This window comes from Idiotropiscis lumnitzeri, chromosome 7 (genome assembly GCF_059441095.1).
Source record: "Idiotropiscis lumnitzeri isolate Australia: NSW breed Sydney's pygmy pipehorse chromosome 7, RoL_Ilum_1.0, whole genome shotgun sequence".
NCBI classification, from domain to species: domain Eukaryota; kingdom Metazoa; phylum Chordata; class Actinopteri; order Syngnathiformes; family Syngnathidae; genus Idiotropiscis; species Idiotropiscis lumnitzeri.
The window spans coordinates 261,169-288,939 of NC_142397.1; the positions used below are offsets into that span (position 1 = coordinate 261,169).

Sequence of the window (27,771 nt, forward strand, 5' to 3'; positions counted from 1 at the left end):
TCAGATGTCGCTCCAGAGGACGGCCCGCCCCCTTTTGTCCACGCTCGCCGCGTACTCGCCGGACGAGGACCAGCAGACGGCGCAGGAAGAAAAGGTACGTTCAACTTTCAAGTACAGTCCAAGTATTTAGGTACTTTACTTAAGTAGCTGGTTCAAGTATCCGAGGTATTCAGGTATTCTCGAAGGGACTCGGTGTCGAGCTGCTGCTCCTCCGCTTTGAGAGGAGCCGGATGAGGTGGCTCGGGCATCTCCCCGGTGAGGTGTTCTGGTCATGTCACGACCCGAGGACGCGCTGGAGAGACTAAAAGTCTCCCGGCTGGCCTGGGGGTTGCTCAGGAAGCGCTTGAAGACAAAGACAAGAGGACCGAGTCCTGAGCCCTGGGGGACTTTGTGGCTGGGGAGAGGGAAGTCTGCCGAAGCCGCAACTCGACCCCGGATCAGCGGATGGATGGTCATTTGTTTAGATTTACTGGGCTCCGTGTTAACATGCTAGGAACATATTAAGTCGTTCGACAGAAAGTGTACAACTTAATAGCATCATTTGCAAATTTACTTTGGAGTGAGTAACGAAAGGGAAGTCCGTTTCAAAACTCGCTACGGTTACCATCAAAAAATGAAATAAATTGAAGTTGTGGGTCATTTTTTGGCGATGCCTTCAATGTGTTCAGTAATATCCAGTAGCAAGTCAGCTCATGAGGTGAGCCAAGCTTTGGGAACACATTTTCATCGGCGACACTCTTCAAGTTTGTGACCACATGTCAGGAAAAAGAAAAACGCGCAAATCAACAACAAAATTCATTTGGACTCCATTGGAGTGTGTAACTTTTTTTTTGTTTTTTTAATACTGCTCCGTACACGCGAGTGCTTTTGCCACCTGATTCGTAGCCTGGCTTGTCGCTCTGTTGGCCGTGCAGGACAGAAAGGCGATGAGGGAGCAAAAGGATGGCAAGGACCCCAAGGTTTAGTCGGAACCAAAGGAAACCCAGGATTCAAAGGTTTGGATTTCAGTCTTCCCTTTTGATCCTATCCAACTTCTTCTTGCAGTTCCTGACCGGCCTCTTTGGACTGTGCAGGTGAGAAAGGGGATCGAGGGTTTGAGGGTGTCCCAGGTGAGCCGGGACCAAAAGGAGAGCGCGGCGTCTGTCCGGAAGTCTGCGAAGCCGCTCGGGGTAGCCCGGGAATCGCTGGTCTGCCGGGCCGCGCGGGACCCAGAGGTCTACCGGGAGTAGCGGGACCGCCGGGGTCCAAAGGTCTGAAGGGGAACACGGGCGACGCGGGTCGCCCCGGTCCATCCGGGACCACGGGCGCCAAAGGAGAGATGGGGGAGTGCAAATGCACCGACGGACTCGACGGTGACGTGGGCCAGAAGGGCTCAAAGGGGCAGCGGGGTGATTTTGGGCCTCCGGGTGAGCGAGATGCGCAGGGAGACAAGGGGGACGCGGGGATGACGGGGCTCGCGGGTTTTCCGGGTCTTCCGGGACCTCGCATGCCCAGCGTGCGGTCGGCCTTTGCCGCTCAGCTGGCATCCAGTTACCCTCCGCCGAGGTCGCCGGTGCTCTTCGGTACGGTGTTGTACAACGTCCAGGGAAGCTACGACCCGCCGTCCGGCATGTACCCGGCGCCCATCAACGGCACCTACGTCTTCAGCTACCACTTGAGCGTACACCAGCGCGTCCTCAAAGTCGGACTCTTTCGGAACTTTGTTCCCATCGTCAAGACCACCGACTCCGACGCGCTGGGGACAACCTCGCATTCGGTCCTTCTCCACCTGGACCGCGGAGATCGGGTCTGGATCCAGGTCAAGGACGAGCTGACTAACGGGATGTACGCCGGCAGCACCTTTTCGGGCTTCCTGCTTTATCCGGACACCTGCGACCTGGCCTTCCTCAGAAGCCCACTACCGGAGCTAATCCTACCCGAGACCCGGTTCAGCTGGGGCAGCGCAACCGTGTCCGATACGACGCCGTCCTCTTAACTCCGAGCGTCGCGCCGGTAGGGAAACAAACGCACTTTTTCTCCGCTCCGACGTTTATTGGGACCACATCACATGACTCCGCAGTTTGGCTTCGTGTGAGTCAAAGAATAGAGCACGTTTAGTTCCCGAGGAAACCTCCAGCTTTTCAACCGTGCAACAAAGTGGCTCAACGCCCGCGTGCCGCCTGAAAGCTTTTCATTTTCCCGAAATCGAGGTCATTGACACCATAAAGGAGGGAAGATGCATCACAACACGGTGAGGGACGATCCTTTTGTTGTTTTGATTGTCCAAACGGTTCAAAGAATGGGAGGTGGTCTCCAAAAATGAAATCTGTTGGGCTTCAGTAAACCTTCCGATTGTCACCTCCAATCGTCAGTCTGCGTCTGATTTGATGAACACTTCTGCCATCTAGTGGACGATCGTTCTCCATGCGTGGTTGCGCGCACATTTGGATTTTTTAGACTAATGAAATGCGATCGTTTGCCGCCGCGGAAGCTCAAATTTCCTGCATGTCACATAAAAAAAAAAATACATAAATCAGAATCCAGTTTGTCAGGTATGAAAGTGACAACGTCGGAATCGGAGAAGTTCAGAGGAACGTTCCATAAAAGCCATCAAGATAAAACTTCAGCCCGCCGTCCTGTCAGCGCTTGCTTGGGGCACATCTCACAATTTGCGATTTTGGAGGCAAAGACCCATTTGCGCAAAACCAAAGAACCAACGCAAAGAACAGCAAGTCAACATTTTTACTAGAAGACGTCGCCACAAAACACAAAGTGAAGAGAAACATTTCAGCAGTCAGTCAGTCAACATTTTGAGCCATGTTGAGCAATGTTTTCATTTCATTATTGTTATCCTTCTTCAAATATTATTTTGAGATGCACAAAGATGAAATTTCCGTTTAGGATTGCGTCACTCGCGATTGAGCAACACGTTCGTCGAAGTCACGTGACGCGACGCGTAACCGTGCAAAAGTTTTTCTGCCCGACCGAAGTTATGCTCAAGAAATAATCGCCGATCATTTAAGTTAAAAAAGACTCACTTTTGTTGGTATTTGTGTTTTGAGTTATTAATAAACGCCAATCATTGACGTCTTTTAAGCTTTTGAACAATATTTTTCTCGCACTGCTCCTTGCTTTAGTAAGCTATCTTTTATTTCTGTATTTCGTTTTTAAACGTCTCTAGTATGGCGCACATTGCGTGAACGAAACGCATTCTAAATCTGCCGGAGCGTCATTTTCTAAATGTAGTCCTCTGCCGCCATCTTGTGGCGCCGACAAACAATGACCTTCTTTGGGTGCAAATGCGAGCGAGCGTTCTCGAGCAAGCATTCGCGGGTCAGCGTCGGCCATCTTTGGAGGTCAGACGTCCTCCTCGTCCGCGTCGTCGTCTCCGATGACGCCACAAAGGAAGGACCGCTTGAAATCCTCAAAGGCGATGTCGTCACACTGGCTGAAGCCCATTGGAAGAAGTCCACGAAAAAAAGTATTTGTGAATAAAGAGGACAACGTGTGCTTGTTAAAAACGAACAAAGCAACTCACTTTGCGTCTTTGGCTGAAAGCAAAAAGAAAAAAAGGCAAAGAGGTCAGAATGTTGCCCGACGACCGTCGGAGAGATCATTCAACTTGTATCTCACATCGACGGACGGCGGCATTACAATTTAAGACGAGAACGACGACATGGTTTTTTTAGGCCAAATTATTCAGCGCAATTCGATTTCTTTGGATTTGATTGAAAAAGATGTCCAAAACTTCCCGAGGTGACTTGGAGGTTGGCTCAGCATTTCTTGCAGGACAAACGTGCGATAATCACTTCAGCGGTCTGACGCTGACAGAGCAACAAATAATCAGATTAACGCACGCACGCCATCCCAGTGGTTGCCATAGCGATGGAAGATGACAGCAGGGAGCCTACCCGCTTCAGGTTTGGGATGCATCAATCGAAAAGGAAGCTCCACGCACGCCTCGCTGCGGAGGGAAACACAGATACACGATTGAACACGTTTGTGCGCGTGTGCGTGCACGTGCGCGTGTGCGTGTGTACCTCGATCCCAGAGGTCTGAGTGCATTAAAAGGAAACGCAAAAAAGTCACGAGTGGTCTTAGGACGAAAAACAAAGCGACACAAATGGAAATGTTACCCAACAGCTGTCATCTTCAAGAGCAACTTGTAAGACACCAACAGGCCCTGAAGCTCCTTCAGGACCTCCTGCTTCACCCTGCACGCACGCACGCACGCACGCACGCACGCACAAGGCGAAACTTCAAAGTCTCATCTAAAAAGCTTTTTGCACTCACAATTAATAAACTGTAATGTCCTGTGTGATTCCACCCAAATAAAGCGCCAACCTCACATTAACCGAGTCAGAAACCACCACTGCGCTAATGCTAATGCTAATGCTAACATTGTTGAGCGCTCACACGCTGGAGGAAGCCAAGTTGGTATCTTGGTGCTTGAGGTGTCCGTCCAGTGCCAGGCCTCGCCGTTCCTTGTTGTGCTCCAGACGCGGGTACAACATGTACGACTTGGCCAAGCTGGAACCCGACGTCACGCCGTCACTGGCGCCACACATGACACAGGTGAATATCGCGCGCGCGCACACACACACACACGCTACACTAACAAAAGAAGGTAAGGCTGCACAATTCGACAATCCCGAGAACACCCAACTTATTTACTTGCATTGGGCACGTCGGTGAAGAAGAAGAAAGACAAAGAAGTCGACGAATACGCCCATAATACGGTCAGCGCATTTTAATCCGAATTAGCCAGCTGACGATGTTTAAATAAATCGCTTTGGTGGCAGCCATGCATGGCCGCTTTTTTTTTTTTTCGAGGGGTGGGGTTTGGGGGTCCGGAAGGAGGTCGCGGACTAACAATTTTTATGAAAAAGTCCGGAATGGTACGTAGATCGCGACCGGAGGCAAAAAAGGTTCAGCAGTGATCAATGTCCTCATTGGAATCGTCTGGATTGTTCGGACGCTACTTTCCAGTCAACAATATTGAAACATGAAGTTTGAGAAACGATGAACAAAGAAATGCGAATTGAAAGTTTCAGAGAGCTTCGTGAAGAAACGAACTCTCAGCGAGTCGCAATCTCAAAGTCCAGACGAGCGACGTCAAGCACGTCAAGCGCTTCCTCCTCAGCTCCAATTTTTTGGGGGGCTTTCTTCCCTCGACCAGACTCTGGTGAGGTAAAGCGGCCGCGTTTTGGTCTCTCACCTGGTTTCCTCTTTGGCCACCGACTTGACGTACTTGTCGTTGGAGTAGAGGACCACGTTCGTCACCTGCTCCGCTGCGCACGCGACAGACAAGCTGACAACGGCGGCGCTAGCGAAGGCGACGCGAGAAAAAGGCCACGTCGGCTACCTGACAGGCTGATGTTCTTCACCTCCCTGTTGGAGCCGTTGGCGATCTCCACCTCGGCCCTCACCGGCTCGCCGTGGCTGAACGTCTGCGCACAAACCGGGAACGGCCATTTTAGCCGGGCCGCCGTTTGCCTCGGCGGGAACGAAGGGAAAATCGCGAGCGTCCGGTCGGCTCGCCGACCTCTTTGGGCAGACTCAGTTTGACGCGAAGAGGTTTGTCAGACATCAGGAAGTCGAAGGTGGTCTCCGCGACCGGTGACACCTCGACGTCCCGCGGGCCGTACTGGATCTTTCGAACGGTAAGGCCGACGGAACTCCTGCCGAGCGACGGACAAGTTGGACAAAACAAGTCGCCAAAAGCAAGCACAGCGCCAGATACCGACTCTTTGTCCGGGCGGTCGCGGTCGCGTCCGGCGTCTGCGCAGAACGCTTTCACCTGGAACTCCACGGCACATTTCTGCAAACGAACATCCGAGGTGAGCCGAGCACGCCGGCGTGAGCGGCAAAGCCACCGGCGGCAGCGCCGACCTTTCCGACATCCGCCGGTCCGGGCTGCAGAGTGACCGAGTTGGGCAGGTTGTCCGGCAACTGCAACAAAAGCCAACGCCTACGTCACCTGCCGCTCGCCGTCGCCCCCTGCAGGCCAACAACTTTTCGGGACCGGAAACCATATTTACAGAGCTGGGCTGTCCGTCCCAACGGTGGAACGGTCCGGCCCTCCCGATGTCCATATTTGGGATGGGGGTGACAACTTTTTCAAAAGGGTTTGATTATCAACGGCCAGATGTCACTCTTAGTCCGGCCCACCAATTGGCCCTCGTGCGGCGAAACGGGCAAACGGCAAAAACGCGTTCAAGCGTGCCTCGATTTTGTTATTGTGACATCACCTAAGCCGCACCTCCCACCTGCTACTGGGGCATCCCATTACAAGGGGGGGGGGCAATACCACGAACCCTCGAACACCTACTGTGCCGCAGGGTGGGGGTCCGACAGGCAGAAAAGGGTCAAGTGCCCAGCTCTGTTTCCCGTGACCTCTCTCGCAAGCCTGCCGGCGACGAACCTCCAGGAAGAAGGGGAAGGCGTCGCGGCCCAGTTTTCTCAGCAGCTTCTCCTGAATTTTGCTGTGCGTCAGCCGCTCCTTGTCCTGCAGCGCCGGGAAAACCTGGCGGGTCACCACAAACAGATCGCGCCGGAAGGCCACGCCCATCACGTCCGCGTCCCGCCGGCCGTAGACGAACGTGCACGACAACATCACGTAGACTGAAAAGACAAGACGGAGCACGCTTTTGCACACGACACCAACGACAAGCGGCCTTGATTGTGCCGCGGATTCATGTCCGTTTCCACGTTCGCCAACTGACCTCGTTTTCCTGCCAGCTGCGTCGGGTCGATGACAACCACGCCGTCTGTAAGGCCACAAACAACAACAACAACACGTCCTTCGGGACCCAAATTGAATCCATGACACAAACTCATTTCGTGCCACTGACGACTATATTCGTCAATCCCATACGGTACACAAGGATTTTGCGAGTAGGCTCAGGTGTCATCCGTCGTCGTCAGCGAGCGGCACTCACCAACTGGGTCCACGTGGTCGCGGTGGTCCACAAAGTCTCTGCTGGGCATGTAGATGGTCACCTACGACGACAAGCTCACATGGAGATGACAAGGAAGCATCGGACGCGAAAGGCCGCGACGTGACACTGGCGGACGAGCCCACGTTGACGGACGCACGCGACGGCACACTTTGCTCGCTGGATGCACTTCAGTTGATCCCTCAAAATTGATTTGATGGCACTGCAAAAAGACATTTTGCGTGGCAGTCTTGAACAATCCAATCCAACTTGATTTCTATCGCGCGGTTCACTTGAGGCGGAACAAAGCGCCTTCCGGTTGCTGTCATAGAAATGAGAACACAAATGAAAAGCGATACCAGCAGAACCGCTCAAAAGTGCCAGCGGAGAGAGGCCGAGATTGGGATGATGCGATCCGTCTTTCGAGTTCCAGTTAGGGGCAGCAAATCGTGAAAAGAGCAAGGGCCCCACAATTGAACCTTGTGGAACGCCACACGGCAAAGGTGGTTTGTTTTGTTTTGGTCCTTACGTATGTAAAGCGTGCGGCATCTTGTGGCTATAAAGTATCAACTCGCGACAGCCACTTACTGACTTGTCTCTGGAGGCTTTTTTGAAGACGACTCGCTTGGGACTCATGTCGACGGGACCTGCAACACACTGGCCTCGCAACACTTTAAGTATGGCGGTGAAGGCGACCGGATGACATTCGTCCAACGCAACACACAAACACAAAAAGCATTCGGGATTCGAGTGAAGCCGAATGACAAACCTGATGCAGACGATCAAGAGGAGAAGTGATGATGAGGGCGAGTCTGCTGGATTTATACGAAGACCCTAAGCCGCTTATGATGGCCACCCGCGCTCGTGTGGCCTTCCTTCTTTGAGACGCTTAGGAAGCAAGTCGAGCGGAGCTTTGACGTGTTTATTCGCTTGGAACGTGTACAAAGTCACCATGAGATGGACACATCAACAGTCGCGGTCCCAAAGCAAGAGTTCACGTTATGTACACGGACGTCGAGGGCCGACGACTCGACATCCGACATTAAAAACAAAGGGCGGCGCTCCTGTGATCAAGTGCGGTCCTTCCGTCACATGTCGGACCACAGGATGGTCTTGCCGCCCTTCTCCACGCTGCTCACGTACACGCCCGACGGCGACCACGACACGGCGTTGATGGCAGAGCTGGGGGGGGGCAACAACAAGAATAGAATAAGAAACTATTTTTTTTCCTCGGGGCACTAATCTGCCAAATTTAGATTTTTCAAGCCTCCAACACACCTGACTCAAATGATCAGGATCATTATCAGGCTCCTGCAGACTTTGCGGATGAGCTGATCATTTGAATTCGGTGCGTTGCAAGAGGGAAAATGAGGGACAGCGCCCCTCGGGGACTGGAACGGAAAACGCCCAAGGACTTAGAAAGGATTTCGAAAAAGGGTTCGATGAACCAAGGCCGGATGTTGATTTTAGTCCAGCCCACGAATCGGCCCTCGAGCACGTGATGAACCGACTCACAAACGCCACGCGCCAGCCAGTCTGACAAATTCAAATGATTAAAAAAAATCTCAACAATTTGGCTACCAACGTGAAAGAATTCTCGGAAAACGCCGTTGTTACAAAATGACGTGTTTGTACGTCATTGGGTGAGCACACGCAAGTCACGTGACGCAGGAATGGGCGGGGCCTCAGCACCCACCGTTTCTTACTTGTGATTGCGCTCCAACGTTCGGTCCACCTTCCCCGTGAGGACGTTCCAGATGTACAGCGCTCCGTCCGCTGAGCCGCCGGCCACAAAGTTTCCATCGGGACTAAAAAGAAAAGCAACAAACAAGCCGACACAAAGCTAGCGTGAGCACAAGCAGCTCATTTTTTTCCCGGATGCTAAAACAAGCAAACTTTGACAGCATCGGCGAGCTGGCCCAAAGCGACCAGTGCAAAAAGAAAGCAAAAAAAAAGAGGCGCGATCATGGAAATTAGGAAACTTTTTTTTGTCACGTGAAAGATCATCCAGTATGCATTTTTGATGAGCTGTTATTTAAAAAGAATCGAAGAGTGGGCGGGGCTCGCAATTTATGTACATTTTGATACATCGAAAACGGAGGAAGAATCGTCGTCTTCTGATCTTGTAATAAACGTCTGCCGTTCGCAACCCTCCCTTGACGTCTTTTTGCGGAGACCAAGATTTTTAGGAATAAGGCGAGGGACTGACCTGCCAAAAAGGGTCAAGTGCCCAACTTTGCTGAACATTAAAGCAGCGAGAAAAAAAGAAAGATTGCGACGCCTCGGTCGTCGGAACATCAATTTGCGCCTTTGAGAGGCAACCCACCTGAAGGTCACTCGGGTCCAGTCGGCGCCGCACTTGAAGCCGTCAGCACTGAAGATGACAAGACAAACGTGAGCCTCGCGTCCAGCCGCTTCACACAGTCAACACGCGCACGGCACGCCGAGTCAAATCAAGTCCAATCGCCTCGCGTTGACGAAATCACGTCACGTGGCGCCAGGTCGCGTCGCGTCCAATCCAGAGCTGGGCAGTTGACCCCAAACGTGTTTGCGTGTGAAGAGACGCGAGACGGCAACGCGTGTTCAAGCGGGCCTCCATTTCCTTATTGTGACATCACGTAAGCCGCGCCTCCCACTGGCTACTGGGGGGGTGGGGGTCAACAATTCCACAATCCCTAGAAGAAGAAGGATCTTCCTCTGATCTTGAAATAAACCTCTGCCGTTTGCATCCGTCCCGCGGAAGCGTCATGCACAGACGTGTTTTTTTTGGGGCGAGGGGCAGACACTTTTTATGAAGCAGGCCGGAGGGTCGAGGCCGAAACCGCAACAAGATTGCGAGCGGAGGGCGGGCGACAGAAAAGGGTCGAGTGCCCAGCTCCGGTTGGATCAAATCCCGTGGAGTCACGTCACGTCCAATCACGTCACGGCGAGTCGTCGCCGCAGACCGAGTCACGCGGGCGGAGTCGGCGCCGCTCGGATCACACGCCTCCATCGTCGTCCCGCGGGCATCAAACCTGAGAGTCTGTCGGACGACGTCGGTGCGCAGGTCGACAATCTTCAGCAGGTCGTCTCGGGAGCACGCGAGCAGCTCGGTGCGGTCGTGGTTCAGGTCCAAAGACGTCACCCGGCCCAGAAGTTCCAGCTCGCGCACGCTGCTCTCGGCCCTGAAACCAAAGAAACGTCCGCGCTCGTTTGACTTGATCGCCCCCATCGGGAGGCCGCACCCCCTCGCTGACCTGATGTCCCAGAAGCGGACCTTCTTGTCAAAGTGTCCGCTCATGACGCACTGCTCGGTGCACACGATGTCGTTGCAGCTGGAGCCGGTGAACACCGTCTTCATGCCTGCCGGACACAAGCGAGCGGTCGGCGGATTCACGCGCGACGCGCGGCGAGCGGCAGGCGGCCGAGCACGTACAGACTTTGCTGCGGAGGTCCCACAGTTTGAGGGTCCGGTCGTAGCTTCCCGACACGATGCGAGCGTTGTCCAACAGGAAGCGAGCGGACAGAACCTTGCCGCTGTGTCCGGTCAGCGTGTGCTGCGGAGAACAATGCAACTTCATTTTCGCGGCGACAAAGAATTCCAAAGACCGGAAGCGTGGCACATTTCAAAGTCCACTTTTTACATCAAGGCTAGCTCGGCGCCGAGCATTCAAGCAGCGGCGAAGCAAATGACTTCCGGGACGACGGGCGAGCGTCTTCGGTCTCAGCAGAAGATGGAGATCACGAGTGGGACGCGTCCCCGCCGCCCGAGGCTCCTCGCCGCCCTCCGCTGTAGGATGCGGGTCGGCCCGCCCGCCAGTGCTGGCGGCGGGCGGCGTGCGACGTGGCATCCGCCTTGTCAGCAGATCCTGAACCGGCACCGCCACACTCAAACGGGCCGGCGCGAGCGCAGGCGCTGCCGGGAGCCAACGTGGAGGCTGCGGGGGGGGGCTCGTCCCACTTCAGACCTTTTACTTCTCATCACGGACCCTCGCCAATATTCAACGATACGGCCCGTTTCACAACAATCATCAAAATTCACCTCCTTGCCATTTCGGGGAGACTGAAATGACGATTGAAGCCATTCTCAAAACGGAGTCACTTCAATGGCAAACGTGCGAAAAATGACTGAAATGCGCTGCTCAAGAACTAATCCTAGAAATTGGCAAAACCTTCAGATGAGCCACGAACAAGACTGACCCGCAGTCTGTAGTCGTCCAAAGTCCAGATGCGACTGGCAAAGTCGTTGGAGGCAGCCAACAGGTACGAACCCTGCACACACAAGGACACGCAAACACGCTTAGTTACGCGTTTCGCAAGGTAAAAAAAAAAAATGGCCAATTCGGAGAGGAAACTAAATCCTGTGCTGACCGTAGCAAAGTCCCAAAAGCAACATGGAGTGAAATTGCTGCATTTGCAAAAGGAGAATGTGAAGGCAAACTGTGCGACGTCGACGTCGTCCACAGAAGAAATTTCGGACTCATTAACTGCCAAAAGATCAGGTTTTTTTTTTTGTTTTTTGAGTTCATCATCTGCCAAAGTTGTCCTACTTGAAAAGCCCACACAAGCCCTTTTGTGAAGGAATGATCAAAAGTCTTCAAAAGGGGAAAAAAAAAAAAGGTGCGCGTGTCGGGGGACTTACTGCACTGTCAAATTCGATGCTGGTGATTCCGGCGTTACTCCCGGTCAACGCTCCTTTCGGCTCACAGCGACCTGCACGCACACGCACGTGCGCACGCACGGGTCAAATAAGGGAAACGCAAACATGTGGAGTGGAGGTGCTAATCGGCTATCAAAGGCAGCACAGAGTGTGGCCATCTGGGCCGCATCAAGCATTCCTCCAAAAAAAAACACAAAAGCAATCTTTTCAAATTTTCCGAATGGCGCCGCTATCGGCGTTGAATGACGGTCTCAGGTTGAAAACTTCAGATCAGTAGCCCCGCCCCTCCCAAGACGCACGCTCAGCTCGGATGCGTTTTTTCAGATTGTTGTTGGAGGCGATGACAACGAGCCGACAAGATCTGCATGCGGGCTCCACGTGTGACATCGCTTCCCATCGGTGTGCGCGTCGCATCGAGAGGGCCGACACGCCGCGACTCGCGAGCGTGTCGGCGACGGGAGGGGATCGGGGCTCATCAGACCTTTTACTGCTCATCATCGACCTTCGACTGGCGCGCGTGTGCGTGCGACCCACCTGAGACCACTTCCCACAGCTTCACCCTGCGGTCCATCCCTCCTGTTGCCAAGACACGCGAGCCGGGGCTGAACCGCACGGCGTTCACCTCGCCGTCGTGCGCCTCCTGGACAAAACACACCAGGCACGTCAAACGAACACGCGCGGAAAAACACAAGCAGCGAAACGGGAACAAACTAAGGCTGCGCAATGAATCCAAATTGAATTAGGATTTCACACGACAGCGACGCTTGTTGATGCTGAGCACGGCGGTGAGGCAGCCACCTTCAAACAACGCACACGCGACACGCGACACGCCATTCCCGGCAGCGCGCGACGCCCTCTCGACGTGTCTTTGGGGACCATTTATAGCGGCGTCAAATGCGTCGATGCTCGCGAACTTACGAAAATGTGCAGCGCCGTGGACGGGACTCGAACCTCCACGCACGGCCCCGATGGCGCCTCGCTGTTTTCTGGAGACATACTCAAGGAATTGGCGCCTCGCCGTCTGCTGAGAACAACGACGTTGAAAAAGGAGCCACGGGAACATTCTGCGGCGCAACGTGTTCACACACCCGAAGATGTTGGAGATGGAGCCCAGCAGACCGCTAGGAGGCATCTGGGAGAGTTTCTTGCTAAAAGACAAAACAGGGTGGCAGAATTCGAGGTCCGTCCAAGATGGCTGCCGGCGCCAGGTGAGTTGAATGAGCTCAATGTTTTGAATTTCAAACTGGAACAACGGAAATGCGGAACGTTCCATAGACAACAAATTGAAAATTCAATCTGACGAGCATCCGAAATTCCACGTTTTCGTAGGGCGGAACCTCGGGGCGGCAAGTATCACGAAAACAGTAAGGGGCCCAAAACGGAGCCTCGGTTTCCTTCGTCTCATCACGGGGATCTTCGACAAACTTGGCAGTTGAGGACAAAAACGTGCACAAACGTTACCTGGGCGCTTGGCCGTGCAGCTGCTCTCCGCCGGCCTTGCCCGAATCCTCGGCCAGAACTTCCATGTCGTCGTCCCTGAGGAGAAGAACAAGTGAGTGCGGGCGCCGCGTCCGGACGCTCGACGAGCCACAAGTTCACCAACGGGATGATGGGAAGCGGTTCTTTGGCGGCGTCCGCCAGATCCTTCTGCAGTTTAGCCTGTCGGCGTCTGGAAGGGGGCGAGAGGAGCGCACACGGAGGAAGTCACACGCGTGGCGCACCGCTCCGTCTGCCGGCAACGGCCGGCCGGCTCCTCAACCAACCTGCTGTCCTTCTCGTTCTCGGCGTTGAGCCGATTGGCTTCCTGAGCCTTCTCAGCCATCCAGCGCGAGACCAGCTCCTGGTTGTCGTCCGTGGTCTTCCTCAGTTTCTCCTCCAGGGCGCTGAAGGTGATTTGCAAGGCGTCGTACTCGTCCTTCAGAGTCTGGTTGGCTCGCTCCAGGTCCTGCGTGACACAAACTTACGACATCAACGCAAGCGAGCTCGCAAGCGCCACGACGGAGGTTGTCTCGGCGCCTCTCCGGTTCTCGAATCGCGCTCATTCTTTGCGGAGGATAAAGAACATATGACCTCGAGTGCGTCCACACGTTGCTGCGCCGTTTGTGCTCAAATATCTCTTGCTCAAAGGCACTGCTGTTTTTGGCAGCCATTTTAGATTTTGTCTTAGTCTTTTGGGCATTTTCTCAGCGGCGTCAGACTTTTCCAATCCAATCCATGCGGAGCCACGTCTCGCTCAAGCTCGACTCCTCGCCTGGGGGAAAATGTTGCGCGGGCTTGGCGCCGACCACCGGGTCACGTGACTCAGTGGCCGGCAAACTGAGTTTGAGATATATGGCGCACGCCGAGTTCGCAATGTGTGGTGACACGGAAAGCTCACTTGCAAGCGAGGGCGGCACCCGTCCGCCTGCTCTGAAGCCCTTTTGTTGTTCTTTGAAGATTTAAGGGCCCCCAAAACAAGTGGGCATTTATTACATGATGATTTCTTTCCCCATTCTTCTTTTTTAAATGTCAAATTCATCGTCCCCCCCCCCCCCCATCAAATCTCAGAACCGGCATCTGTCTCTGGGGGACCGAGAAACCACTCCAATTTCATGCCTGTTGCAAAGAGCAAGCGACGGGTCATCGTACCTGCAGGCAGTTGTTGAGATCTCGACGGTCGCCTTCCAGGTTGGCCATCTGCTGCTGGAACTCCAACATCCTGAAAGAGCAGAGAAGCAGACGGCGGTCAGCAGGCAGCAGGTGCCGGCGACCAGCGCAGCTACTCACTTGGCCTCGTTGCTCTGGATCTCCTTGTCCTTCTGCTGGATCAGGTTGTTGAGCTCGATGACGGTCTGGGCCAGCTGTGGGGCAAAGGAAAAAAATAAAAAATAAATAAAAGTTTGGCAAGGAGTCAACTTGCGACCTCGTCCGATGCAAGAGAGCACGGTGACCCCTGGTGTTCTTCGCAGGAAATCTTTGAGGCGACACATATGCGAGTCACCTAGTGATAGACCGATTATTGGCCGGGCCGATTATCGAGGGCGATATTTGGCATTTTGCCAATTATCGGCCTTCTTTCGTCCTTAAAAAAAAAAAAAAATAATAAAAAAATAAAAAAAACTTTCACGGCCGATAAGTTAAAAACTGGTTCATTTTGGCTCGCAGCGGCACTTGATTCTCGCTGTGCTGGTGGCCCGGCCTGCAGAAGCAGTTTGGCACGCCGACAGCACCAGCTGATTGGTTCATTGCGCAGCGGCTAGCAGCCAATCAGCAGCACGCTGCCTGTTTGTTTTTTCACGTCGTGTCACACGAAATACGGGAGGCAACAGGCAACAGACTTTGGCCAAATTCCAATAAATGTCAATCTACTCCAACTCACACCTCATCAAAAAGCCATGATTGAACTAGAAGACATGCAGCTGAGCCCGGGAGCTCCGTGCACTTTTTATTCGACTTTTAAAACCAAGTTGCCTATTTCTAAGATCTAAAAAAGCGTTAACAATGTTGTATATTTCATAACATGTGCTTAAAAACTCAATTAATTTTTGGAGTTAATAGTTTTCCAAATTTTGACACCATTTTCCCTCTTTTTTCAACAAATGAATATCGGCTTCAGATATCGGTTATCGGCCTCCATGACTACTAATAACAAAGATAAAGATGTCCTTTATTAGTCCCACAATGGGGAAATTTGAAGTGTTACAGCAGCAAAGATATAGATCACACAGAGTCGGCGGCGTAATGTAGCCGCTAATGTATAACATTAGCAGCAGATCGGTATTGTATCGGCCCCGAAAAAAAGCATAACGGTCAATCACTAGAGCCAGCATAGCAAAGATGAGTCCTAATGAGCTGTGTTCCAGAATCATGCCAAAAAAAGAGATTGATCACACCTATCCGATGGCGTGCCATCCAGTGAGCGACTCCACTCATGACATCATTACTACCACCTAGGACACGCCCCCTTTGAGTCGCATGCCAACAGGGATGCTTACACTCGAAGGGGCAAAATCATCAGTCAAATCCACGTATGCCAACGCCAGCCAAGAAAACCCAAAGACGCTTTATAGCGTCGATAACACAATACACGCACGCACCTCTCCTCGTTTCTTGTGCAGCTCCGTCAGCTCCTCCTGATGGCGGATCCTCATGTCGGCCATTTCCTGCTGCAGCGCCGGCGCGTCGCCGCGACCGCCCTCCGCCGCCCTGCGAGCCCCACACCGAGTCAGCCATACAAACGCGCACGGAGACGGCGACACACCGATGGCCGTCCGCGGCGCTCACGTGGCTTCGTGTCCTCGTGCAACTTCGTACTTGTCCGCCTGGTAGCGCTCCGACAGCACGGCCTGCAGGTCCGACTTTTCCAGCAGACGATTGTCTGAAATACGTGCGAGGTTGCTCTATGTGAATTCATAAAAGATAAATATAGAGAGCGTGCGAGAGAGACAGAATGAGAGAGAGAGAGAGAAAGAGAAATAGAGAGTGAGAGAGAGATATAGACGGCTATAGATGTATACGTATAGAGAGTGATGGCCAGATAAAGATCAAAAGATGTAAGCAGCACGCAAGCGTGTTGTTTGAACACGGAAATGGAGAGACACGAAACTTTTGCTAAATGACGATACGAGACATACTGCGGTCATAACGAATGTGAGTTGAGCTACGCTGGCGACGTGATTCCATATCAAGTCAACCCGGACACATCTGGCCCGATTTGGATGTTTTGGGAAAAGGGGATCATGTGAGATGGCGTCATCGTTCCGAGCGACGGAACAAATGTTTTGACTTTGGCCCGCACCGTCGACTCGTGGCAATGCGGCTCGGCGACGACGACGGCACTCACACTGATGGACGAGCTCCTCGAAGCCGTGTCGCTGCAGACGGTCGCGAAGCTTCAGTTGCTGGCAGATGTGACGCTTCCACGTGCGGGCACCGCGTGGCTGCGCCATGTCCGCCTGAACGCACAAACACAAGCGCGCCACTCTTCAGTCACAGGAAACATCGAGGCGCTCAAAGCAGTATTCAGATCGGATTCAATGCGTCTTCCCGATTCCACCGCGGTCTGTCACGTTCCACTTTCCTCCCTTTTTGAGTCATGTCGGCCCATTTGTACCGGACTCGCCATTTCGTCATTCATGACATTGGGGTCCTCGAGAAGTGGTTCAGGTGTCGCAGGAATATTGCATTAGTTGTGCTGTTGGAATGTCACCAATTTCCTGCAATAAATACATTCGGGGAAGAGACAGGTTCCGCGCTGCCTAAATCTCACACATCATGTATGTGTGTGCCATGAAAAATGTCACAAGTAGTAAGTGGTGCAACTCCACATTACTCCTGGTAACTAGTGATGGACCGTTATGCTTTTTTCAGGGCCGATGCGATACCGATTATTAGTAGTCATGGAGGCCGATAACCAATATTCATTTGTTGAAAAAAGGGGTCAGATGGTGTCAAAATTTGGAAAACTAAAAACTCAAAAAGTTGACTTAGTCTAAATGCCTTTAAGCACATGGTTATTAAATAAACAACTTGCGTGGTTTACAACATGTTCAAGCTTTTTCGGACCGTAGAAAATAGACAACTTGGTTTTAAAAGTCGAACAAAAAGTGCACGGAACTCCGAGGTTCAGCTGCAGGTTTTATAGTTCGATGAAAACAAACATCGCTTTAAAGTTTACGATGGCAAATAGTTTTCCATTTGTTGAGCTGTTTGCCAGATATTTGTTTTCGGATTGTGTCACGTGTTGCAGGACCAGCACAACGTCGCTGACATCACGTTCAAGTCGAGCCAATTTATTTAAAAAAAGAAAAAACGTGATCCATTACGGACGAATATGAACACGAATGAGCTGCGGAATATTTTGCGCATCTTTGAGCAAAAAAAAAAAAAAAAAGAAAGTAAGGGGGGGAATGTGTCGTGACTCAACATGTTAGCATGCTAAAGTAGCCGCAAAAATCCTTTGGAAGGAGAAACGGCCTCCGATACTCAGACAATGACAGAGGCGAGATTCACACCTATTTGCGTCGTGAAGGAAGTTGTTTGACTTGGTTCTTTCGCGCGTCAAAATGTCCCGTTCCGCTGTGCTTCCCAGTCGACATCACTTGTCCCACTTTGCTCACTGCGACTCGGCTCCATTTTGCTTCTGAAGGCAGGCGCGCTTCTTCCGGTACGTCGAAGGAAAATGACGTCAGTGAGCGTTGCTTCTTTTTTTTTTTTTGTTTACCTAAGCTGCCACAACAGGTGATAACAATGTTAAGTATTCGTTATAACGTGGTAAATGTTACATTTTAACGCGATAACTTATCACGTTATAACTTGGTAAAATCACGCATCCATTATCTGCTCCACTTTTCCTCACGTATGTCGCGGCCATGCTGCAGCCTATCACAGCAGGCGGGGCACACCCTGGACCGGTCGCCAGCCAATCGCAGAGCACACAAAGACGAACGACAATCAATCAGTGCCCCGAGAATGAAATGACCTCTGGATGCATGAGACTGTTCGCGAGTACGCTGCAAAGCACTTTTCGGTGTTTACAAATCAAAGATGGGAAGCTTTCGTAATTTGAAGATATTTTTCACAAGCAAGCCATAAAATTCCCTATTTGCGTTCAACTGGACAGAGCCAGATACGACGTCACTGTATTTATTGTGACAGGTGTTCTGGACTGTCTGGCAAAAAAGGGTCTGCTCTGCTACCTACATTGCACCAAGGCGTCTAGCTGTGCGGGAAAGAGCCCGTGGAGCAGAGCAGGGCTGCCCAAAAGTCCGATCCATCTTTTTTTTTCGGTTACCTCCTCCTCCAACATACCTCCTTCAAATGATCAGTTCACCTGCATGAACCGAAAGGGGCCTGGTAACGAGACACTAACGGGCCACGTGAACTCTTTTTTTGGGCAAAGCGCCAGTGATTGGTGATGTGTTGGACCTTTTTTTTAGGGGGGGGGGTGCCATGTTGGCCTGCCAAGCGCAAGTGAACGCGTCGCGGCGCCACTCAATGCTAACGCGCACAAGAGCAAACTGGACGCCGGCCGCTGGGTGGCGCCACAGCATTTGGAATGGTGCGGAAGCCGTTGTGAATTGAACGCCGACCTTTCCGTTTTCCATCGTCGTGTGCGCGGTTGTAGTTCGCCTTCACCCCTCGTCGGATGGCGGCCGCGAGTTCGGCGCCGCATGTCGGCGATGTGGAAGAAGACGCCTCGCAGCTGCTCTTTCCGAAAGGTTCAACTCGACTTCTCCATTTGTGTGCGTGCGACGATGTTTGCCGATACTCTCTTTTTCTTGGCTCTTGTTCGGAACAACAAGACACTCGGTAGAAGTGGCTCAGCTTTGGCTCCATGAATCACTCCATCTCTCTCTCTCTCAGAGTTTGAGAATTCCGAGACGCTGCTGAACTCGGAGGTGCGCATGTTGCTGGAGCACCGCAAGCAGCAGAACGAGAGCGCCGAGGACGAGCAGGAGCTCTCCGAGGTCTTCATGAAGACCCTCAACTACACCGTGCGCTTCAGCCGCTTCAAGAACCGAGAGACCATCACGGCCGTGCGCAGGTGCTGCGCGTCAAACGCCAAAGCGACGGCGGCCTCCCTCCGCAACTTCGCAAGTGCACAAACATCGTCGTGATGTTCGTTCACTTGGCATCCACACGCGTCCGCGCCTTCCACGTGTTTTTGTTCGTTCCCGAATTCCATGCGGCGTTTGCCCCTCCCTTGATATTGCGTGTGCATTTATCGGGACTCGTCATTGGTAACTATTCAATCCTGCGTGCGTAATGTTTAATTTTGCGTTTGTGGATCATTTTCAACATTTCCTCACACACACACACACACGTCGCAGACCGAACAGAAAGTCTATTTGCCCTACTTAAAAACCTCTTGAATGTACGGACGGGAACCGTGGCATACATGTTCAATGTTGTAGATCATTATTGTTTACTTGCACTTAAGAATGCAAAGGGGTCAAAATTTCCAGCCATGAAAAATGCTCACACCCCAAACGCGTAAATGACATACACGTGTGGCTCTAAAAGACGTGAAGGTCACGCATATATTTGTGACTAATGTTGTCACTACGACTCATTAGCGGGTGAGGAAGAAGCTGGGGCAAACAAACTCATTCTCATTCGGCCGCTTTGTTTGCGTCTGGTGCCAAAAGAACTGCATCGGAGCGAGTTTTACAAGTTTCTTTTGGCAAAATGAGCACTTGGGCATCTCGGTGCCCTTGACCTGCTTCATTTTCTCAAAGTACGCCCGAGACTTTCATTTCAGCAAAAAGTATCCCGTTAAAGCGTTTCATTTAAACAAGTTTAATTGCTATCTCACATCTAAACCCGTTTGTTGTCGTCACGCGGCTATCGGCGGTGACTTCTGCTCGCCGCACATTCTAAAATGTTGTGAATCTTTTGCTCTCGGCCGGCAGCCTTCTCCTGCAGAAAAAGCTTCACAAGTTCGAGTTGGCCAGTTTGGCCAACTTGTGTCCCGAAGCGGCCGAGGAAGCCAAGTCCCTGATCCCCAGGTGAGCCCGGTCCTCCCGCACAATGAAATGACGGCGCGCCGTGACTGTTTGGTTTGCGTTTGTCCAATTTTAGTTTGGAGGGACGCTTTGAAGACGAGGAGCTGCAGCAGATTCTGGATGACATCCAGACCAAGAGAAGCTTCCAGTACTGAGGACGGACAGATGGACATCTTCGGCGCCACCAACGTTTTGAGTCATTTTCCTTCTTTGAAAGCTAAGAATAAAACAAATCTTCAACACTGTCAAATAGCAGTGTCCTCCTCAAGTCAAACATGAAAAACACTCAAGTTGGAACACGGTGGAAGAGACTAAATCAAGTTTTCACTCATTCCCTCGGACTAAATTTTTCTAAAGTAGGTCCGGATAGTTCCTGAAATGTCCACTCAAGGGACGATTGCGACGACCCGTGAATCACTCGATGGCCATTTTCATCGAGTGGCTCGAGGTCCTTCCCTCCTTCAAGTCAAACGTTGAATTGTGGGCGGGGCCTTTTGGCTTTTTCAAAGTAAAAACAGAAAGTGACAGAGCTCACGCTTGCTGTGTGAGGTTTATTTTCGTAGGAAATAGAACATCTGCGCATTCAAATGAACCCAACGACATCAAAAAAAGAAATATCAGCGCGCCACCCTCCCCCTCTGGAGCGGGTGGCCTGAAAAGCAAGAAGTCACGTGGTCCTTTCTGCCAGGAGGGCAGGCGAGGGGAGGGGCCGATGGTCCCGATGGGCGGGGCCTCCTCACAGGTAGCCCTCCTTCTTGAACTGCTCGTGAAGGGCGTCGCGGTATTGGTCGAAGCCGCCGTCCAGGCGACGCACTTTGCCGCCGTCGCACACCCACAGCTCTTTGCACACCAGACGGATCAGACGCTCGTCGTGCGACACCAGGATCACGCCGCCCTGCCACACGCGGCCCAATTCAAAGGTCAACAAGGCAACAGTCAAACCACTTTGACATCAAAACATTTAAAACCTCAAACGTGTCAAAAGTCCAAAGAGGAGCACGAGCGGCGCCGGTTCGTGGTTGGACTCACTTTGAACTTGTTGAGCGCGTTGGCGAGCGCCTCGATGGTCTCCATGTCCAGGTGGTTGGTGGGCTCGTCCAGGATGTAGAAGTTAGGGCTGAAAAGGGGGGGGGGGGGGGGGGGTTTCGCATCAGAGGCCGGCCGGCCGGACGGACGGACGGAGTTTCAAGCGGCCACATACCAGGCCATGGTCATCTGGGCGAAGGCCACGCGACTCTTCTGGCCGCCAGACAGGCTGGCCACAGGCCTGGTGGCGAGCTCTCCCGTGATGCCGTAACCTCCCAGCTGGTGGCGGTACTCCTCCTCCGTCCGACCTGCCGCGACAAAGGCCGGTCGGGACACGGTGACGCCGCAGCACGCCGTTTGTCACATACCGGGGAACTTGTGGAGCAGCAGCTCCACGGAGCAAACGTTCAGGTCCAGCTGGTCCACGTGGTGCTGACTGAAGTAGCCGATCTTCAGATTCCTGCCGACACGAACGACGCCATGTTTGTCAATTTTCTTCAATTCATTCCACGGGACTCGAGAGGCAAGCAAACTTCGCGGCGCGGTCACGCGCTATGTTAGTGCAAGAGATGGCCACAAGGGGGTGCCGCTCGGCCAGCTCACCTGTGAGCTTGGCGGATGCCGCTGATGGGCGTCAGCTCACCCATCAGAAGCTTGAGGACCGTACTCTTCCCGGCGCCGTTCTGGCCCACCTGATAAGAGTGGACAACATTTTTGTTTCGGAAACATCCAAGACCGGTCTACGACACTTGGAAGACAAATCCAAGAAAGGTTTGAGACGCACAAATGCGGCATTGGAAGCACGTCTGTGGCAAGCTCAAGACATGTTCACGTCGTGCCTACGACATGCTGATACCTGCGACGTGCGTTTCGACATGACAATATTTAGGAATAAGGCCGGAGGGTCGAGGCCAGAATGGCACCAAGATCGCGGCTGGGGGGGGGGGGTGACTGACCGGCAAAAAAAGGGTCACGTGGCCAGCGCCGCATTTATGACCTGGTTGCGGCACGTCTCGGACCCGTTTAAGGCGCACACGACGGCCTGTCAAAAACACACGTCAGCGTTGAAGACATACGATGCAAACGCGAGACTCCAGGTCGGCAGACAGGTTGAGTCCGGAGAAGAGGCGCTGCTCGGGCGTGTAGTAGAACTCCACCTCGTCCAACTGCAGGATGGGAGGAGACAACTTCTCAAAATTGTCCGGAAACCTGACAGGGCAACAAAACAAGCTGCACTTTTTTCCCTTTTTTTTTTTTTTGTGTGTGTGTGTGTGTGGGGGGGGGGGGGTTCAGCATATGACGCGTGTGCATGTCTTTGCTTGTACCTTAACGTAACCTCCGCTTCTTTTTCGATGGGCTTCAGTTCAGGCCTGTGAGCAAAATGACGGCGTCACAACATGCATGCCCTTTGCAAAACATCGTCATGGCAACCAATCCAACTTGATTTCTACCGCGCATTTCACTTGAGCAAAGCGCTTTCCAGACGATCTCATCGAAATGAGAACACAAATGAAAACACATCAACAATAGAGAGCAGAAGAACAGCGAGCCAGCGAAGAGAGGCCAAGATTGGGGCGACGAGTTCCGTCTTGCGAGCGGCAGCATTTCGGAGCAACTGGAGACGCTTGAGGGAGGACGGGCTGACTCCAAAACAAAGCGCATGACAATAATCTAGCCGAGACGGAACCACGGCGTGAATTGCTGTTTCGAGAGAAAGAGCTTCCTTCACTTTAGCGAGCTGCCGAAGATGAAAGAAGCCGGAACGAACAACAATGCGGCGTAGCGTCGGTATACTCACGAGCACTTACAATCTTTCCAGCACTTTGAGTTTGCTCTGGACTTGAGCCGCTCGGTTGGCGTTGTAGCGAAACCTGTCGATGAACACCTGAAGCAACATACACACCAAAAACAACATTTCTTTCGGTTCCCAGCCAGCGCCTCATTCAAGTTGTTTTGGTTTCGCACACAATTCTTTTTAATTCGATTGCACGATGTCACGCGTTTATCACGGACAGTAGAAATAGTCAAAGTTTTTCTTGTGGCATTTTCATTCGTTTCAACGCGTGCGTTACCTGGATATGTTGCCTGTACTGCAGTTGCGCCTCGTACTCCCGCTGTTGGTTTTTGAGTCGATCTTCTTTGGTCTTGACAAAGTTCTCGTAGTCGCCACGGTAACTGTCCAACCGGTGCGAGTGCAGGTGTACGATGTCCGTCACCACTGCGTTCAGAAAGTTGCGGTCGTGGGACACTACCAAGATGGTGGACTGCCACGTCTGAGGAGGGGGAGGGGCGTGCAGGTACATTAGCTCTATGCTAACTCCACCGTTTGCTTCAGGTGACGGCAGCTCAGACCTGCAAGTAGTTCTCCAGCCACAGGATGGCGCTGACGTCCAACATATTGGTCGGCTCTGGAAACACGCGTGCGCACATGATTAATTGGAGATAAGCGCTAATTCTACTTTTTTCCAGCATTGTGGGCAGTTTTGCTTTGTGCGACAAACTCCACGAGCAAGTTAAGACCCAAGTTCTTATTCGGTGAGTCGGGAACACTGAGCAAATGACAACTAACACTTTGACCACAATTGTATTCTTCAACGTACGGCTGAACGATTTGAGGAAAAAAATTGTATCGTGAGTTCTTTTTTGGACAAAGTTTGCGATTTCAATTTATTTGGCCATTTTCTACACAAAGTACGGTGACAACGACCTGACGGAAAATGCCATGATAGCATTAAAAATCAAAGCGATTATTGTCATCATGCAAAGACATGAAAGAGGTTTTGTGAGGCGGCGGCAGTTCTTACACTTTTAAAAATTGCTTGATGTCAAGTATCATTTTGGATTTATGTGCAATTGTGTATATGTATTGTATCATGTATTGCGACAACCAAAAGCATTCTATTCCATTCTAACTTGAGACACGCCGCCGCCGCTTGAGTGACATTTGGGGGGGAAAAAAAGAGGAACTTGGAATCATGAATAAATGACTTTACAAACAAGCAACATGGAGTCGAGGTGCCGCTGTGCTCTGGAGGGATAACACAGCTATCAAGGATAGGACAACTGAGGTCATGTGACTTACCATCGAGTAGCAGCAGGTCAGGCCTGATGACACACACACACACACACACGTAATTGAAGATGCGACCGTCACGGCAGTCAAGTGTAACATGTGACACACGACAGCTGTCAAAAAAACATGGACGGAACTCACCGAGCAAAGAGAGCTCTTGCTAACGCCAACCTCATCCTCCATCCGCCTGAAAATTCTCTGCACACACAAACGTACATATGAAATTTAACGTGTATCCGCGTGTGTGTGTGGGCGTGGAAACTCACTTGGTGGGCTGCTGCTGCATTTTGGGAGAAAATCCGAGACCGGCCAAGATGATGGAGGCTCTGATTGGATGACGGACAGACGTCAATCAAAGACTGTCACTTCATTTTGAGTCGTACTTGATGCCTCGCGCGCACACGCAAAAAACACACGCACGCACCGTGCAGGGGCTTTGTCGGCCTCAATCTCCTCCAGTTTGCAGTAAATTTCAGACAGGCGGATGCTCTCCGTCCCCTCAGCCCTAAAAACAATCACAAGCATCTGAATAGCACGCATGTGTGTGTGTGTGAGTATACACACACACACATATGAATAAATGTAAATGTCTTCATGTATGCATGCATTCATGTCCCAGCCGTACTCACGTTCCGTTGGCCATGCGCGCGTTGAGGCGTCCTTCTTCTTGAAGCAGGGCCTCCCTGAGCGTGTCGCTTTCCAGGACGCTCTGCAGCGCCACCGTGTTGTCACCTGCCACTTCCTGTTCCACGTGGAGGATGGAGATGTGCGGAGGGACGCGCAGGCTGCGGCTAGCCAACATCTTCAGCAGCGTGGTCTTGCCCAACCCGTTGCGGCCGATCAGACCGTAGCGCCGGCCCGCTGCCAGCGCCAGATCGGCACCCTGAAGAAGACACCTGGGGACCAAACGCACGGAGAAACATTCGCCATTCGAGGCGACTCCACACCAGTTCCGCTTTTACGGCGCGCACGGTGGCATTGCGCGTGTGCGCACGTACGCAGAGAAATCATTCACGAATCGACGTTTCCACGCCGTCATTATTCGGGTTTGGGTTCTGAAACATTGGGAACGACCCGTTTCGATGCGTGAGCATCCGTGGCAGCCTCATTGAAGCTGCGACGCACATGACATCAAAAGACGTCATTTGCGCCTCTTACTTTGTTTCGACCGTCAATAAAAGACAGCGCTCTCTCTCTCTCTCTTTTGGGATTGGGGAGGAATCGTGACACGCGCTCATTCAACATTCTCAAATGCGCAAAGAAGCCGTACGGGCGGCCCGTCGCGGCGCTCGGCAGTCCTCACCTCTCCCCGAAGGACACGTCAAAGTTCTCAATGCGGATGTCGTAGCTGCGGTTCTTCCCCACCTGGTCCACTCGTCCTTCTTTTTTGCTGCTGGCCTGACTGGCCGATGCTTCCTCGAGAACGCTACGGACGCCGCGTGCAGGACGGGACAGCAAAATGAGACAGACGGCAAAGCGGAAGCGAGCGACGACAACGCGGAGCCGACAGGACCGAGAGAAAGACCCACAGCGGATTGGACGGCTTCTGCGAGTCCTTCTCGCTACGTCGCTCGTGTTTGGCTTTCAGCTTGGCCTCGGCCTTCTCCAGTTTTTTGGTGTCCACCATCTGACGGGCACACAGGACAACATCGTCTATGTTGCTTGTGAGTTTCTGCGCAACTGTTTCAGCGCTAGCGTGAGTTTCAAGTGACAGAGTTGAGCAGGCGCCCGATATCACAAAGACGCACTTTCAAAACCAATTTTCACAGCCTTAAATTCACCCGTACGAAGACGTACCGTGTTCTGAGGACGCTTCATCATCCAGATGCCCTGAACGTCGCCGCTGGCCGAAGCTACGCGCAGCAAAAACAAAAAACACGTCAGCCACGCTAAACACCAGTGGGCGTACTAGCGTGCATCGGCGACCACTCACTGGCGTCCGGCGACATCTGGGAAAGCTGCACTGGCGTGTCCAGCAACACCTGACGCTGTGAGGCGGGACAGCCGCTCCTGAACACACGCGAACGTTACACTCACTCATATGTCACCAACACAAACCACACGCACTCATCCGGATCACGCAGCACACACACGCAAGGTCGTATGAGTGTGTGGACGTGCGCTCACAGCCGCAACGTATTGAACATCCGTCGGCAGATGCCTCGGACGTCATCCTCGTTTTTCGTGTCGGCCGACACCTCCTGCAGGACGCCGCCCACGGCCTCGAACACCTCCTCGCCATCCTCGAAGTCAGCCCCGCAGCCGTCCAACACGCCTGACGCACACACAACAATCAGCGGGGCATTGGCAGCGTTTCGTCCTCAACTGCAACTTCTTCGTCAAATGGAATCCAAGCTTTAACCGCCAGTTTTTTTGGGGTTTTTGCCAGAATCGACGGAAAATATCATTGAATTGACACGTTTACCGCCGCGTTGGAACCACTTGGCGCCGCGCAACCGGTGTCTGGACTCGACGTGGTCAGCTTGCTAGATGTGCCGGGTCCGTCGGTGGCCTGCGCGCCTGCTGATGACGTCAAGCGTCAGAATATATTTTTGTAATCTTTTTCTTTGCCTCCATTTCTGTCACCCCTGTTTGTTGTGTTTGGGTGTTCTGAGTTACTAAATAATAATAATGAAAAAAAAGAATAAAGTACATTTACTGCTACTTTTTCCAGGATCATCTTTTGGCTCGTCCTGCATGCCTACCGATGACGTCACGCCCCTTCAGACTGGTTAGACTGGTTAAAGGCCGAAGGGAAAATATGGAAATCGTTTTATCAAGAAATATTTCACACCATATGCAGCCATTATAGTCATACAATCTTGCAGCCCGAATGAACGGCGGCATTGTTGCAAGTAAATTTTCCACATTCATTCATCGGCGGAAGTGACGTAGAGCTGCCGCGCCAACGTGACAATAATGCAGTTTTTTATATTTTATTATTTTATTTAGTCAATCAAAATATGCAAAGAGAACAGCTAGGGCTTTAAAAAAGCACAATGGCAAAGAAATATATTTGAGAAATACGTGATGAAAGGGTGACGTCATCAGCAGGCGCGCTGGCCACCGAAGGACCCCAAACACATCGCGCAACCCGACCACGTCGAGTACCGACACCGGCAAGTGAGCACCAAACTCGGTTATCCCGCAGAGCCATGCCGGGGCTTAGCTGCTAATAGCTAGCAGGCTGCCTCGGCCGGCCGGTATGCGCTCCTCTGGCCCGGAAGAAGGCAGCGACAGCTTTCGTTGACTGAAAGCCAGCCGCCAGCCGACACACGGCAGCTGCCGGTCAGGCCTCTCACCTGTGATGTAGTCGAACAACTCCGAGTCGATGTCAGGAAACTCGCTCCTCAAGATCTCCACGTACGCCGCCGCCATGATAGTTACCCCACGACGTAGCGGCTGCCCGTCGCGCGCGTGCGCTATGCGGCAAAACGGCCGCGTGGAATTCTGGGAGTTGAAGTCTTTCAAAGTCCAGAAAATCCATCACGTCGTTTCGGGCGTCGACTTCCAAATGCTTCTGAATCAACCTCCAGCCAATTTTGCACTGCGTTTCAACATATTGTTTTTGCGCTCTTCGGTAAGAGGAACAGAGATGACAAAAATGTCCACGTTATAAATCTAATTAAT

The 27,771-nt window shown here is 52.3% G+C and overlaps 5 protein-coding genes across 12 annotated transcripts; 2 read left to right on the top strand and 3 right to left on the bottom strand.

The window, feature by feature from the left end:
* The first annotated feature begins 4 nt into the window (after nucleotides 1-4).
* On the top strand, nucleotides 5-2,288 carry LOC148332964 (uncharacterized). The gene is made up of 4 exons (XM_088301012.1): nucleotides 5-94; nucleotides 186-255; nucleotides 915-995; nucleotides 1,074-2,288. Exons 1-4 carry the CDS (start codon nucleotides 5-7, stop codon nucleotides 1,973-1,975), a joined length of 1,143 nt encoding a protein of 380 aa, XP_088157138.1. The 3' UTR covers nucleotides 1,976-2,288.
* Nucleotides 2,289-2,707: 419 nt separating this feature from the next.
* Nucleotides 2,708-7,740, bottom strand: LOC148332965 (S-arrestin-like). 5 transcript variants are annotated; one of them, XM_088299971.1, is made up of 15 exons: nucleotides 7,506-7,722; nucleotides 6,921-6,981; nucleotides 6,705-6,749; nucleotides 6,404-6,603; nucleotides 5,872-5,931; nucleotides 5,727-5,800; nucleotides 5,525-5,660; nucleotides 5,345-5,429; nucleotides 5,198-5,270; nucleotides 4,396-4,533; nucleotides 4,116-4,193; nucleotides 4,020-4,034; nucleotides 3,891-3,943; nucleotides 3,518-3,530; nucleotides 2,708-3,427 (listed from the first exon to the last, which is right to left on the bottom strand). In XM_088299971.1, exons 1-15 carry the CDS (start codon nucleotides 7,551-7,553, stop codon nucleotides 3,337-3,339), a joined length of 1,170 nt encoding a protein of 389 aa, XP_088156097.1. In that variant the 5' UTR covers nucleotides 7,554-7,722; the 3' UTR covers nucleotides 2,708-3,336. The 5 variants fall into 5 exon arrangements, with proteins under 5 accessions (XP_088156097.1, XP_088156093.1, XP_088156095.1 ...); XM_088299967.1 differs by lacking the exon at nucleotides 3,518-3,530 and having other exon boundaries at nucleotides 5,525-5,800; nucleotides 7,506-7,574; nucleotides 7,687-7,740; XM_088299969.1 differs by lacking the exon at nucleotides 3,518-3,530.
* An 85-nt stretch (nucleotides 7,741-7,825) lies between these two features.
* Nucleotides 7,826-17,713, bottom strand: atg16l1 (autophagy related 16 like 1). Of its 4 annotated transcripts, none has more exons than XM_088299956.1 (21): nucleotides 17,550-17,713; nucleotides 16,379-16,490; nucleotides 15,820-15,913; nucleotides 15,633-15,741; nucleotides 14,323-14,396; nucleotides 14,185-14,254; nucleotides 13,320-13,501; nucleotides 13,160-13,225; nucleotides 13,018-13,092; nucleotides 12,645-12,704; nucleotides 12,475-12,577; nucleotides 12,091-12,196; nucleotides 11,539-11,609; nucleotides 11,097-11,168; nucleotides 10,333-10,453; nucleotides 10,154-10,259; nucleotides 9,932-10,081; nucleotides 9,244-9,291; nucleotides 8,624-8,725; nucleotides 8,196-8,248; nucleotides 7,826-8,099 (listed from the first exon to the last, which is right to left on the bottom strand). In XM_088299956.1, exons 2-20 carry the CDS (start codon nucleotides 16,482-16,484, stop codon nucleotides 8,221-8,223), a joined length of 1,743 nt encoding a protein of 580 aa, XP_088156082.1. In that variant the 5' UTR covers nucleotides 16,485-16,490; nucleotides 17,550-17,713; the 3' UTR covers nucleotides 7,826-8,099; nucleotides 8,196-8,220. The 4 variants fall into 4 exon arrangements, with proteins under 4 accessions (XP_088156082.1, XP_088156081.1, XP_088156080.1 ...); XM_088299955.1 differs by having other exon boundaries at nucleotides 8,196-8,308; XM_088299954.1 differs by lacking the exon at nucleotides 8,196-8,248.
* An 876-nt stretch (nucleotides 17,714-18,589) lies between these two features.
* Nucleotides 18,590-20,292, top strand: polr2d (RNA polymerase II subunit D). Its single transcript, XM_088299988.1, has 4 exons — nucleotides 18,590-18,755; nucleotides 18,901-19,081; nucleotides 19,950-20,045; nucleotides 20,119-20,292. The coding sequence occupies exons 1-4, from the start codon at nucleotides 18,683-18,685 to the stop codon at nucleotides 20,195-20,197; spliced, it is 429 nt and encodes a 142-aa protein (XP_088156114.1). The 5' UTR covers nucleotides 18,590-18,682; the 3' UTR covers nucleotides 20,198-20,292.
* A 281-nt stretch (nucleotides 20,293-20,573) lies between these two features.
* Nucleotides 20,574-27,600, bottom strand: abcf3 (ATP binding cassette subfamily F member 3). Its single transcript, XM_088299947.1, has 21 exons — nucleotides 27,444-27,600; nucleotides 26,269-26,416; nucleotides 26,075-26,151; nucleotides 25,939-25,994; nucleotides 25,671-25,768; nucleotides 25,445-25,567; nucleotides 24,771-25,037; nucleotides 24,566-24,646; nucleotides 24,408-24,467; nucleotides 24,283-24,339; nucleotides 24,151-24,173; nucleotides 23,421-23,476; nucleotides 23,141-23,341; nucleotides 22,877-22,953; nucleotides 22,394-22,438; nucleotides 22,145-22,277; nucleotides 21,672-21,760; nucleotides 21,437-21,528; nucleotides 21,244-21,376; nucleotides 21,072-21,159; nucleotides 20,574-20,937 (listed from the first exon to the last, which is right to left on the bottom strand). Exons 1-21 carry the CDS (start codon nucleotides 27,517-27,519, stop codon nucleotides 20,779-20,781), a joined length of 2,139 nt encoding a protein of 712 aa, XP_088156073.1. The 5' UTR covers nucleotides 27,520-27,600; the 3' UTR covers nucleotides 20,574-20,778.
* Between the last annotated feature and the right edge of the window lie 171 nt (nucleotides 27,601-27,771).